The 14512-nt window shown below is 43.6% G+C and overlaps 1 protein-coding gene across 1 annotated transcript in view; it reads left to right on the forward strand.

Annotated features, from left to right (window-relative positions):
* Nucleotides 1–3428: 3428 nt before the first annotated feature.
* Nucleotides 3429–14512, forward strand: part of CPB2 (carboxypeptidase B2) — a 42048-nt gene continuing 30964 nt past the window's right edge. The window contains exons 1-2 of the mRNA XM_075199723.1: nt 3429–3550; nt 4349–4387. Of these exons, the coding sequence (XP_075055824.1) occupies nt 3483–3550; nt 4349–4387 (107 nt within the window). The 5' untranslated portion in view covers nt 3429–3482. The remainder of the gene's footprint in view (nt 3551–4348; nt 4388–14512) is intronic.

Genomic DNA, 14512 nt, shown 5'->3' on the forward strand with positions numbered 1-14512 from the left:
TGTAAGTTAATTACACACTGTTTACCCATCATCAACAAGAATTAGAATCATCATTAGTCATAAACCATCATTAAGTGAGACTAATCATTGTGCTGCTGGAGTTAACTTAAAAATCATCCTACACATCCCTTACAAAAACATCCATAGACCATCCATAGGATAGACAATATTTTGAAAGGCTGGAATGCACACACATCTATAATTATTTGTCTTGCTGAAAAGCAATCTATAGGTTCACTAACCTCCAACTACTTTACATTATGTAAAATCTGCATGGGACAGGGCAACAGCTGCTGGAATCTACCCTTTGTGTGTTCCTGGATGTGTTTTACGCAATATAATAAATAATACAAAAATACAGAATGTTACTTCTCTGGACTCACTGCAGTCAGTGGTCCCTTGACGTCTTTAACAGTCTAATATTTCAATCCTCTTTTCTACTGAGGAGCACCTCAGAATGGGAAATTTGGTATAGACAACATTAGTGCCTGCTCATATATCCATCTTATTTCACCTAGGTATTATTTTAATGTTTTATTTTAAATTAACTTTATAATAATTCTTAATTCATTAAAACTTAGCCTCAGTCTAATTCAAAAAGCCCAATCTGTCCCGCAAGGCTACCTATCTGACCAGAGCGGTGTGGCATACTGTAAAGCATTGTGGATGGAGTGGCCTGTCTCTAGGTGCGTAAAAGTGAAACCTTGTGGTAGAAGATTGTGCTCACTGCATAGGAGTAATAGGGTGGGAGCATATTGATGAATAGCTGGGTTAGTGAAGAGATCAAGGGCAGTAGAAGAATGTTACTGAAATTGTGCCTCTTTCATTTTCACCCTCTGGCATGCTGGGTAATGCCCATCCCTTAAACATTTATGTTCCCAGGGTAACAGCAATACAACAAGCTAAGTGATAAACTTACTACATTAATATTTATTGTCAGCCTATATAAATCCTAGAGGCATACTGACCATAGGCCTTACCAGGCTGTTCATATAAACTATCCTTATTTGAAACACCAGTCAATGACTAATATTCACTCATCACCAGCCACTCTGGAATTAATCCTCTGTTTCATCTGGGTAGATGTTAAACATAATCTGGTAAAATTAATAGACACCATGATATGAAATCATATGGGCATAGATGACCCTTCCTTCCCACTAGGGCTGCGCTGTGTGTCAGCAACAAACAGGAGACACAATCAGCAACAGGTGAGTGGGGGTGGATGATCTGGAGGTTAACGAATAATAGGGGTGAGGTAGCTAATGAAGGGGTTTATGATGTTGAATGGGTTGTTATTATGATACTGAAGGAGTTAATGATTTTGAGGGGATTAATTAAGGATGAGGTGGATGATATTGACTGGCAGTCACAAAAATGCTGTATTACATGGCGATTTACTAGGGTGTTCTCTGTATTTTATTGTGGTCACAAGAATGCTCTCTGTAATGTAGAACTGTCACTTGGAGGCTTTCTTTTTTGTATGGTAGTCACCGGGCTGCTGTCTTTATTGATCCCCCTACCCCGGGTCTGGTTCACTATCACTGTGGTGTGGCCAGGGCTGCTGTCACTTGTGTGGGTCAGGTGTCTTTCCCCCACAGGCTGGTAATTCCCTTACATGGGAAGAGAAGTTTGCTGCTGCCGGGATCATCAGTGGGCAGTAGGGCCCCTGGTGAGTGTGGGTTCCTTACTCTACTACTCCCTTCACCAACCTGGCGGCCTTGGATGTGGCTAGGGCTAACAGTGTGCTAACCCTGCCTACTTTTGTGTTGCCCCAGCCCACAGTTGACTTGGTCTTGCCTACATGAGACAACTTTCATATTTTTTTAAATGACACTTTAAATTCCCAATACAGCTCTGCATTTGCCTGAAATGTCCTTTAATATCTTATTAGATAGATAAAATATATATTAAAAATGACTGTATATACACTAAATGGACAAAAGTATTCGGACGCTTGATCATTACACCAACAGGGACTGTAATGACATTGTATTCAAATACATATACTTTAATATGGAGTTGGTCCCCCTTTTGCAGCAATAACAGCTTCCACTCTTCTTGGAAGGCTTTCCACAAGATGTTGGAGCGTTTTTCTGGGAATTTGTGCCCATTCATTCTGTAGAGCATCTATGTGGTCAGGCACTGATGTTGGACGAGAAGGCCTGTTCACCCCAAAGGTGTTCAATGGGGTTGAGGTCAGGGTTCTGTGCGGGTCAGTCAAGTTCTTCCACACTGAACTCATCAAACCATGTCTTTGTAGTCCTTGCTTTGTGCACTGGGGCACAGTCATGTTGGAATAGAAAAGCACCTTCTCCAAACCGCTGCCACAAAGTTGGAAGCATAGCATTGTCCAAAATTACTTGGTATGTTGAAGCATTAAGATTGCCCTTCACTGGAGATAAGGGGCCTAGCCCAAACCCTGAAAAATAGCCCCATACCATTACACCTTCTCCAGCAAACTTCAGTTGTCATAATGCAGTCAGGCCGGTAACGTTCGCCCGGCATCTGCCAAAACCAGACTCGCCCATCTGACTGCCAAACAGGGAAGCGTGATTCGTCACTTCAGAGAACATGTTTCCAATGCTCCACAGTCTAGTGTCGGTGTGCTTTACACCACTCCATCTGACGCTTTGCATTGGTCTTGGTGATGTGAGGTTTGCATGTAGCTGCTTGGTCATAGAAAACCATTCCATTAAGCTCCAGCCGCACAGTTTTTGTGCTTACATCAATGCCAATGGAAGTTTGGAATACTTCAGTTATGGAATCAGCGGAGCGCTGGTGACATATACACACCATGCGCCTTAGCTGTTGACCCTGCTCTGTGACTTTACGTAGCTGAGTTGCCGATTTTCCTAAATGCTTCCATTTTTCTAGTAATATCATTTACAGTGGACTGTGGAACTTTCAGCAGGGATGAAATGTCATCACCGTCTAATTGCAAAGGTGGCATCCTATCACAGTACAACGCTTGCAGTCACTGAGCTCTTCAGAACGACCCATTTTGTATCACAAATGTTTACAAATGGAGACTGCATGGCTAGGTGCTTGATTTTATACAGCTCTGGCAACGGGTCTGATTGAAACACTTCAATTCAATAATTAACAGTTGTGGCCAAATACTTTGTCCATATAGTGTATACAGGCTTTAAAGAGGTTGGCTGATTTCTTTTATGTCAAGTAAATATAAATATTTTTTAAATGTAAATATTTTATTCATATCACTTGTCTCTTTAAACCTAGAATAGCATTTGGTTTAGCACTGATATAAGTCAAATGTAATATGTATAAATATATTTTGGTAACAAACTGAAGTGTAGTGAGAATTCCAGAATTCCAAAACAAATTATTGGTGTAGCAATGTGGACACTGTTCTTTAAAGTTTAACCAAAGTGTAAACACTGCCACAAATCTGAACTGTTGGGTGCTGGTGAATCTTCCAGCATTTGGACTACAGACCGTAAACACATACTTTGCTGGAAATGAAGACGCTTTTATTAGCAGTTATATTTGTCCTTTTCTTTGAGAAGAATCAAGTGTTTGCATTCAGGTAATGTTTACTTTATTAAAATCCATAACATTGTGCCAACATATTATCTAGTACACTGTATGATCCGACAATTTTAGGTCATAGTGGAAATTATTTTCAATTTTTTTCCTACCTTGGCCACACATGAGGAGCAAAGTAGTCAGAGATGAATTAACCTACTAGTTTATGATTGTAGACCATGGTGGTAGACCCAGGCAAACAAAGGTAGAACATACAAAACTCCACTCAGATAGCACCTTGGGTTAGTATGAATCCCAAGCATTGTGAGTCAGTGTGCTCTCCATTTCAGAATATAATCTATCGCTGTCTTCTGCACAATAAGTAACTCAATAAGATTATGGATTGAATGCATATTAATGTCTAACATAAATATGCTCTATCACAGTATGTGGAGTAGACTCTCAGAGATATGGCAAGATGTATTAGCTAAGAAACTAAAACTAATAGATTATTTACTCAGGTATTAGAGTTGTTCTGACCAAGGAAAGGCAAAACAGTATAGTTCACCCAGGTGTGATACTACTATTATCCACAATGCCGTTCAAAGGGGCATAGAGACATTATTTATATGTATTGTTAATATATTTTGTCAATGCATATGTCCTGCATTAAACCCAATGATTACAGTAATGTCATGCAGTTAACCTTTGCAGGAAATGTAATTTTTTTTCCCATTTTTAAACATATTCTTGCACAACGTTTGCATTATATATTTTGTCAGTAGATGGCAGCATTTATTAAAATTTATCGATGATTAATCAATGGTGAAGTTTCTAAACTATAACTGTAATGTTTCAGATTTCCTTTGGATCCAACAACCCCTGCTCCTGTCGTGCCGTAAATATTATTTTATTTATTATTTCACTGTGGAGTGGAAGAGACTGAATTTCATAATGTCCATGTAGACATCTAGCTTTGATATAGAGAGATCATAATATTTTACTGCCGATATTTTGGAAAACTGAAGCATTGATAAAATTACACTTTTACCCTTTACTCTTATCCTGGTGGTTATCTTGGGAAATGAATACATCAGGCAACCTGCATACGGGGAAAATTAACAGTGTTTTAGTCTGGTGCACTTAGCTATGTCCACAGGTAGGCGGATGCCAACCATTATAGGAATCATTAATCTTCTTAGTAAACAAGTCTTTTGAACTTAGTGAGAGCTGGATGCACCCAAAATGTACCACGTACTAGTTTCCTGCTCTACCTAGTGGGTAGGATGGTCAGTTTTTCAATGCGGTCTACATGTGTAACACATGTAAATCACATGTAATCAGGTCTGTGACTAGAAAACATTATTTGTAGTGTTACCTTACCCATTGCTATTTTTACATGCATTACTTTGTGGTAGCATTTTTCTGACTGTTACTTGTTCCATTGTTGTGTTCCCCACATGGAAGCACTTCAGGAAGCTCACAGTGAGCTCTCAAATGCCGCTCAAACGGCCTGAAGTCGTGTTTACCATTATAGTGATCAATGATCTCAGTGACAGGCATTTTATCTGCCCCAGAATTTGGAATGCTATTGTTTAACTGAGTCATACTTGCCTATTTTTGGCTGGCTCCCTCCGGGAGATCACTGAAGAGGGGTGTAGGGGGTGGGTGGAAGGGGGCGGGGCTTAGCGAATCACGTCATTTTGGCCCTGCCCCCCAGTGACGTAATGTGTGTGTGTGTCTGACGTAATGTCTGTTTTGGGTCTTTTTTACACTGGTTAAATTACCCAAGGCAGGCATTACGTCACTGGGGGCGGGGCCAAAATGCAGCGATTTGCGAAGACCCACCCCCTCTGCCCATACACAACTTCATGCCGACTCTGATGTGGGAGAAATGCCAGCTCTCCCAGGATTCCGGGAGACCTACCCGGAATTCGGGAGTCTCCCGGACATTCCGGGAAAGTTGGCATGTATGAACTCAGTATGGCCAAGGCCTAAGGCATTATGACCCAATGGGAACTCTGCTTGTTGCATTGCTGGGGCTCATCAGTTGTTACTGACATTGGGGCTGATGCGGAGTGGTTGGCAAAATTGGGCATAAAATACTCTAAAAACAAAAAGTGCATGGAAAAATTGCACATTGACACCCATATGCAGACTCCTACACATCTTCAGATGCGGCCGCCTCTGCTGGCAGCATATACACCTAGTTTACAAGTCAATATCATCAGTGTGTATTTGCACTTGCCTTATAACATGTAGAAAAGTTACGCCTCCTAGCAGGCATATATGCATGTTTCTGCAGGTCTGCATGGGCCGCATTTACATAAACACGCCTTTACTGTACTCCGCCCAAGTTAGAATTCCCATTCTCTCCTTTGCCCCTCAAACACAGATGAACATAAGTCCCAGAATCGTGCAAGTCTGCATAGGCACATATGTGTGTGCCCATTTTCTGGTCATGTGATTTCCCACAAGATACGCTACACAATCTGGTCTTACGCTGCATCAGCTCATTGTGTTCACTATAGATGTGATTGGTCTCTCTGTTGTCATCTCACGTTGCAAGTTGCAATGGCCTCAGTTCAGACTAAATGTACTGCACAGAGGAGAAATCAACTTGGCTGGGATAACTATCAGAAACACACAACAACTAGCCTGAGAGGACGGCTTGTGAGGGACAAAGCTGAAGTTGATGGTGTGGAGAATGTAACAGCATACTTGCCGACTTTCTAAAGTCAGCATCCAGGAGCTGTCTGGGGGAGGTGGGCATTTTGGGGGCGGGATTATGCAAATCACTCCATTTTGACTCCACCTCAGTGATCAATGACTCAAACACAGCATTTTACAGCAGGGGGTGGGGCCAAATACATTGATTCCCTGAGAATCGCAGCATTTTGGATCTAATTCTGCCCATTTCACTAGGAAGTGGGCAGTTGCGGGAGGCTGCCATACTTTTGCGGGAGTCCGGGAGACCTACCTGGAACTCGGGAGCCTCCTGGACATTCCATGAGAGTTGGCAAGTATGAGTAACAGTGGGAGGGATGGAGCCAAAATCTATGGTTTGGAGAATGTAGAATCATGAGGGATGCAGAATGGCTCGATAAACAGGCAACAAAACAAGACTCTTTGAAGCACTAGAAGAGAAATTAAATTCCAGCTTTGTTCGTGCAAAGATTGGTAAGAGGGAGTGCCTTATAGCGGCTGCAGACAGGCGAGGCCTCTTAGTCCCAATTGACTTGACCTTAGTAAAGTGCTGATTGCAGTAAGGGAAAAAGTGTTGATGGTGCACTGCCACCTGTTATCTGGAGCTGGTATTGCAGCAGATTTTCACCAGTATAAAATGCTCTACCAAATCACATCATGGGCCTGATTCATTAAGGATCTTAACTTAAGAAACTTCTTCTTTAAGCCTCCTAGACAAAACCATGTTACAATACAAGGGGTGCAAATTAGTATTATGTTTTGCACGTAAGTTAAATACTGACTGTTTTTTCATGTAGCACACATTTTGTTTGGTAGGGTCACATAACATGCAGTCTGGCTGGGGTGAGGTATAATCTGTTAACCAGTTTAATGTGCATTGGGGTGTGATTAATACACTTAGATATGTGGTGTGAAGTTTCCCACTGCTGGAGGGAGAGGTTAAGGTGGTGGTCTGACTCACATTTAGTTTGGAATGTGGTCTTTGTTGGTACTATGAGAGATTGGAGGTACTGATACCAGTACTAATCCGAGCCCACCCGAACAGTGCGGATCCGACGAGATCCGAGCACTGTTCGAAACGAGGCTATGACATCCAAGTCTCGCGTCGGATCTCGCAAGACTCGGATGTCATAAATTCACCACTCGCGGCCGCCATCTTCATTCTGGCTGCGATCACTCGTGAGGGAGGTTGTAGTTAGGGAGCTCCTGTCCTGCTTTTCAGTGGTTTCCTTTGAGATCCTGTGCTGAGTCCAGTGGTGCTGCCTGTGTCCTGTGCTCTGTTCTGCTAAGGGAATTGTTATTTCAAAATTATTAAAAAGTTATAAAAAAATGAAAAAAAAATTATAAAAAACTTATACAAAAATAATTAAATTTTTTTTTTAAAAAACATACAAAAATAATAAAAAAAATATATAAAAAAATTATAAAAAAAGTCTCTAAAAATTTCTACTGCAATATATGAATAGGTTCACTGTTCCTGCAGTCAAGAAATATTAGTACTGCAATATATAAAAATACGTTATATAGTTTATATAAACTACGTTCACTGTTGCTGCTGTACCAAAAAATAGGTACTGCTATTTCAAAGTCAAACTACGTTCACTGTTGCTGCTGTACCAAAAAATAGGTACTGCTATTTCAAAGTCAAACTACGTTCACTGTTGCTGCTGTACCAAAAAATAGGTACTGGTATTTCAAAGTCAAACTACGTTCACTGTTGCTGCTGTACCAAAAAATAGGTACTGCTATTTCAAAGTCAAACTACGTTCACTGTTGCTGCTGTACCAAAAAATAGGTACTGCTGTATAACTCCAGTCCAGTGGTACTCTCCTGTGCCGCAGATAATTTGTAAAGGCTTTGCCGAGTGTGTGTGGTTTAGGGGTACGCTCTCTTGTGCTGCATATAATGGAGTACCAAAATTTGGAGGATAAAGTAGGGAAAGATCAAGAACCACTTCCTCCTAATGCTGAAGCTGCTGCCACTAGTCATGACATAGACAATGAAATGCCATCAACGTCGTCTGCCAAGGGCGATGCCCAATCTCCTAGTAGAGGGCATGTAAAATCCAAAAAGCCAAAGTTCACTAAAATTAGCAAAAAAAGAAAATTGAAATCATCTGAGGAGAAACATAAACTTGCCAATATGCCATTTACGACATGGAGTGGCAAGGAACAGCTTAGGCCCTGGCCCGTGTTCCTGACTAGTGGTTCAGCTTCACCCAAGGATCTAAGCCCTCCTCCTCCCCCCCCTCTAAAAAATTTAAGAGACTTAAGCTGTCATCAGCAACACAGCAAACAACTCTGCCTTCTAAAGAGATGGCATCACAAATCCCCAAGGCGAGACCAAGGGTGTTGGTGGTTGCGAAGCCTGACCTTCTCATCACTGTACGGGAAGAGGTGGCTCCTTCCACCATTTGCAACACGCCCTCTGCATATGCTGGAAGGATCACCCACAGTCCAGTTACAGATTTGGCTAATGAAGGTGTTAATGTTGTACAACGGGAGGAGGATATTGATGTAGCTGGCGCTGAGGAGGAACTTGACAAGGAGGATGCTGATGTGGTTATCTTAAATGAGGCACCAGGAAGGGAAACAGTTGTTGTCCATGGGATGAAAAAGCCCATCGTCATGCCTGGTCAGAAGACCAAAAAATCCACCTCTTCGGTCTGGAGTTATTTTTATCCCAATCCGGACAACAAATGTATGGCCATATGTACCTTATGTAAAGCTCAAATAAGCAGGGGTAAGGATCTTGGCCACCTAGGGACATCCTCCCTTATACGTCACCTGAAGAACCTTCATAATTCAGTGTTTCGTTCAGGACCTGTGGCTAGGACCGTCAGCAGTCCAGGGATACCTAAATCCCTTGTTCCTGTTGTATACACACCACCAACACCCTCCTCGTCAACTTCCTCCACGATCTCCATCAGAGATAGTCCTGCAGGCCATGTCACCGGCATGACTGAGTCCTCTTCAATCCGGGATTCTTCGGGGGAATACTGCAGCGGTACGCCTACTACTGCCGCTGCTGCTGTTGCTGCTGGTAGTCGGTCATCTTCCCAGAGGGGAAGTCGTAAGAACGCTACATCTTTCACCAAACAGTTGACCGTCCAACAGTTGTTTGCCATGAGCACGAAATACGACAGTAGTCACCCTATTGCAAAGCGGATAACTGTGGCTGTAACAGCTATGTTGGTTTTAGACGTGCGTCCGGTGTCCGCCATCAGTGGAGTGGGATTTAGACGGTTGATGGAGGTATTGTGTCCCCGGTACCAAATCCTGTCGAGATTCCACTTCACTAGGCAGGCGATACCCGGGCTGTACAGAGAAGTACGAACAAGTGTCCTCAGTGCTCTGAAAAATGCGGTTGTACCCACTGTCCACTTAACCACGGACATGTGGACAAGTGGTTCAGGGCAAACTAAGGACTATATGACTGTGACAGCCCACTGGGTAGATGCATCGCCTTCCGCAGCAACAGCAGCAGCTGCATCAGTAGCAGCATCTCCACAACGGCTGCTCGTTCCAAGGCAGGCAACGTTGTGTATCACAGGTTTTAATAAGAGGCACAACGCTGACAACCTCTTAGAGAAACTGAGGGAAATAATCTCGCAGTGGCTTACCCCACTTAGACTCTCCTGGGGATTTGTGGTGTCAGACAACGCCAGTAACATTGTGCGGGCATTACATATGGGCAATTTCCAGCACGTCCCATGTTTTGCCCACACCATAAATTTGGTGGTGCAGCATTACCTGAAGAGTGACAGGGGTGTGCAGGAGATGCTTGTGGTGGCCCGCAAAATTGCTGGACACTTTCGGCATTCTGCCAGTGCCTACCGCAGACTCGAGCAACATCAAAAAAGGCTGAACCTGCCCTGCCATCACCTCAAACAAGAGGTTGTGACGCACTGGAACTCAACCTTCTATATGCTGCAGAGGATGGAAGAGCAGCAAAAGGCCATTCAAGCCTAAACAGCCACCTACGACATAAGCAAAGGAGTGGGGATGCGCCTGAGTCAAGCGCAGTGGAGACTGATTTCCGTGTTGTGCAAGGTTCTCCAGCCGTTTGAACTTGCCACACGAGAAGTCAGTTCCGACACTGCCAGCTTGAGTCAGGTGATTCCCCTGATCAGGCTGTTGCAGAAGCAGCTGGAGAAAGTGAGGGAGGAGCTGGTAAAGCATTGCGATGCAACAAAGCATGTAGCTCTTGTGGATAAAGCCCTTCGTACGCTTTGCCAGGATCCAAGGGTGGTCACTCTTTTAAAGTCAGAGGAATACATTTTGGCCACCGTGCTGGATCCTCAGTTTAAAGCGTATGTTGTGTCTCTGTTTCCGGCGGACACAAGTCTACAGTGGTGCAAAGACCTGCTGGTCAGGAGATTGTCCTCTGAAGAGGACCGTGACATGCCAACAGCTCCTCCTTCATTTTCTTCAACACCTGTGGCTGCGAGGAAAATGCTCAGTTTTCCTAAAAGACCCGCTGGCGGGGATGCTGAAAACATCTGGTCCGGACTGAAGGACCTGCCAACCATTGCAGACATGTCTACTGTCGCTGCATTGGATGCTATCACTATTGAAAAAATGGTGGAGGATTACTTTGCTGACACCATCCAAGTAGACATGTCAGACAGTCCTTATTTTTACTGGCAGGAAAAATAGGCAGTTTGGAAGCCCCTGTACAAACTGGCTATATTTTACCTGAGTTGTCCCCCCTCCAGTGTGTACTCGGAAAGAGTTTTTAGTGCAGCGGGGAACCTGGTCAGTGAGCGGCGAAGGAGGTTGCTTCCGCAAAACGTTGAAAAAATGATGTTCATAAAAATGAAATATCAATTCTTCAATCAAGAACAGCACTGGCCTCCAGATAGTACAGAGGGACCTGTGGTTGTGGAGTCCAGCGGGGACGAATTGATAATGTGTGAGGATGAGAAAGTACACACTGAAGGGGGCGAGGAATCAGAGGATGAGGATGAGGATGACATCTTGCCTCAGTTTAGCCTGTTTAGTTTGTACAGGGAGAGATGAATAGCTTTTTTTTGTGTGGGGGCCCAAACAAACCAATCATTTCAGCCACAGTTTTGTAGGCCCTGTCGCTGAAATGATTGGTTTGTTAAAGTGTGCATGTCCTATTTCAACAACATAAGGGTGGGTGGGAGGGCCCAAGGACAATTCCATCTTGCAACTCTTTTTTTGGCATTATGTGCTCTTTGGGGCCTAGTTTTTCAAACTGCCATCCTGTCTGCCACTGCAGTGCCACTCCTAGATGGGACACCTAAATCCCTTGGTCCTGTTGTATCCACACCAGCAACACCCTCCTTGTCAATTTCCTCCACGATCTCCATCAGAGATAGTCCTGCAGGCCATGTCACCGGCATGACTGAGTCCTCTTCAATCCGGGAATCTTCCGGAGGAACCTGCAGCGGTACGCCTACTACTGCCGCTGCTGCTGTTGCTGCTGGTAGTCGGTCATCTTCCCTGAGGGGAAGTTGTAAGAACGCTACGTCTTTCACCAAACAGTTGACCGTCCAACAGTCGTTTGCCATGAGCACGAAGTACGACAGTAGTCATCCTATGGCAAAGCGGGTAACTGCGGCCGTAACAGCTATGTTGGTGTTAGACGTGCGTCCGGTGTCCGCCATCAGTGCAGTGGGATTTAGACGGTTGATGGAGGTATTGTGTCCCCGGTACCAAATCCTGTCGAGATTCCACTTCACTAGGCAGTCCAGAAATATTAGTATTAGATATTAAACTACGTTCACTGTTCCTGCAGTGCAGAAATATTAGTATCAGATATTAAACTACGTTCACTGTTCCTGCAGTGCAGAAATATTAGTATCAGATATTAAACTAAGTTCACTGTTCCTGCAGTGCAGAAATTTTAGTATCAGATATTAAACTACGTTCACTGTTCCTGCAGTGCAGAAATATTAGTATCAGATATTAAACTACGTTCACTGTTCCTGCTACATCAAAAAAGCATGAACCTGCCCTGCCATCAACTAAAACAAGAGGTTGTGACGCGCTTGAACTCCACCCTCTATATGCTGCAGAGGATGGAGGAGCAGCAAAAGGCCATTCAAGCCTACACAGCCACCTACGACATAGGCAAAGGAGTGGGGATGTGCCTGAGTTAAGCGCAGTGGAGACTGATTTCGGTGTTGTGCAAGGTTCACACTGGTACACACTGAAGGGGGCGAGGAATCAGAACATGAGGATGAGGATGACATCTTGCCTCAGTAGAGCCAGTTTAGTTTGTACAGGGAGAGATGAATAGCTTTTTTGGTGTGGGGGCCCAAACAAACCAATCATTTCAGCCACAGTAGTTTGGTAGGCCCTGTTGCTGAAATGATTGGTTTGTTAAAGTGCGCATGTGCTGTTTCAACAACATCAGGGTGGGTGGGAGGGCCCAAGGACAGTTCCATCTTGCACCTCTAGCAAACTCTTGCAAACTGCCATCCTGTCTGCCACTGCACTGCCACTCCTAGATGGGCCACGTGTTTGTGCCGCCCACTTGTGTCGCTTAGCTTAGACATCCAGCTACCTCGGTGCAACCTTTTGGCCTAAAAACAATATTGTGAGGTGTGAGGTGTTCAGAATAGACTGGAAATTAGTGGAAATGAATGTTATTGAGGTTAATAATAGTGTAGGAGTGAAAAAAAACTAAAAATATGGATTTTAACACTTTTTATGCTTCTTCAAAAAAAAAATCAGAACCCAAAACCCAAAATCAGAACCAAAACCTTTCGTGGGGTGTTTTGGCAAAACAAATCAGAACCCAAAACCTCAAGCTAATCAGAACCCAAAACCCAAAACACCAAAAGTGGCCGGTGCACACCCCTAATTATATATGGTACCAGCTGCTTGGCAATAAGCCTGCGCTCGGTATATCCCATATTGTATGTGGTACCAGCTGCGTGGCAATATAAATGCCCATATATGTATACAAAACAAAAAGAAAGTTGTCAGTGCTTATCCTTTAAACTGCATATCTGTGTGTGTCTAGCAAAATGAAAACATGAGGTATTAGTTCATATTTTGATCAAAAGACTTAAGCCTGCATCCCAACGTCAAGGGTACCTCATTATATGCAGGTCGGGAGAGTTGAAACTCCCTGATATATGAAGCTGAGACTTCATGTAAAATTGCCAGAGATGTGTTTGTGTCAAAATCGCTATTTCCAAAACCGATAGAGATCAAAGTCCCGACTGTTTGCCATTCTAGCTATACAAGTCTCAAATATATGAAGCTGCGATTCAGCAAATTCTCCTGATTAGTAAACACATCACTTTTACACTGCCCTGTCTATAGAGCCGGAGGTCCGGCAGCGGTCAAATGTTGAAAAATAGATAAAAGTTTTTTTTAAAAAAAGCGTGGGGTCCCCCCATCCTAGCACAATTAATCCTAGTGCTGCCAGCCTACTGCAGGTTATGTGAAAATCAGTGAAAAATTTGCGTGGGGACGCCCCAAATTTTCACAGAAGCAGCACTAGGCAAACCAGCCAGGGTGGGTGGCACTATAGCAGGGGGACACCTGCCATAATGACAAACCAACTCCAGGCTGTTCAGTGCTGGGCTGGATTCCCTAGGGAGTAAGGTCCGCTAAAAAAAACAAGTGGGCCCCCTCTGTAGGAATAACCAGCCCAGTGCTGAAAGTACTACGGCTTTTTCTACCCCTGTGGGCTGTCAGTAGTAGGGTAATAATGCCCAAAATAATGTAAAATAACAAATGGACGCCATTTTGTTTTGTGGAACTACAAGTCCCAGGCAGCCCAGGCTGCCCTAAACAGTCTTGGCATGCTGATGCTTGTATAACTACAAGCACCAGCATACCCTTGACAGCGAGGGCATGCTGGCACTTGGAGAACCACAAGTGCCAACATGCCCTGACACTCATGGCTGGCTGCGACCTGTAGTTCCACAAAAGAAAATGTTTAATAAACCACAACTCCCTGTTTACAACCACACACACTTTTAATAAAAATAAGAAAACCCCAAAATACTTACCAATCAGATTTTTTCTTCTTTGGTCAGCAGCTTTTAATCCAAAGATGTTTGAAAACCAAGTCCAAATAAATTTGTATCAAAAAAACCCTGCTTGAAAAAATCTTCAGTTTTTCTGGCCAGGAGGGCCCCCTTGTTGATTGCAGTCTTTTTATCTTAAGCCCAGGAGAGGTCCCATATTTGTATTCCACTCTAGAACATGCTTGGTTAAAAAAAGAAAAAAAGATGAGATGCCACAAAACAGCTTGTCCAGTGTAGAAGCTCTGATACACAATAAACTTAGCTCAGCCGCGAGGTCTATTTATAGTATACGTGGATTCC

Source organism: Mixophyes fleayi, chromosome 2 (genome assembly GCF_038048845.1).
Source record: "Mixophyes fleayi isolate aMixFle1 chromosome 2, aMixFle1.hap1, whole genome shotgun sequence".
NCBI lineage: Eukaryota > Metazoa > Chordata > Amphibia > Anura > Limnodynastidae > Mixophyes > Mixophyes fleayi.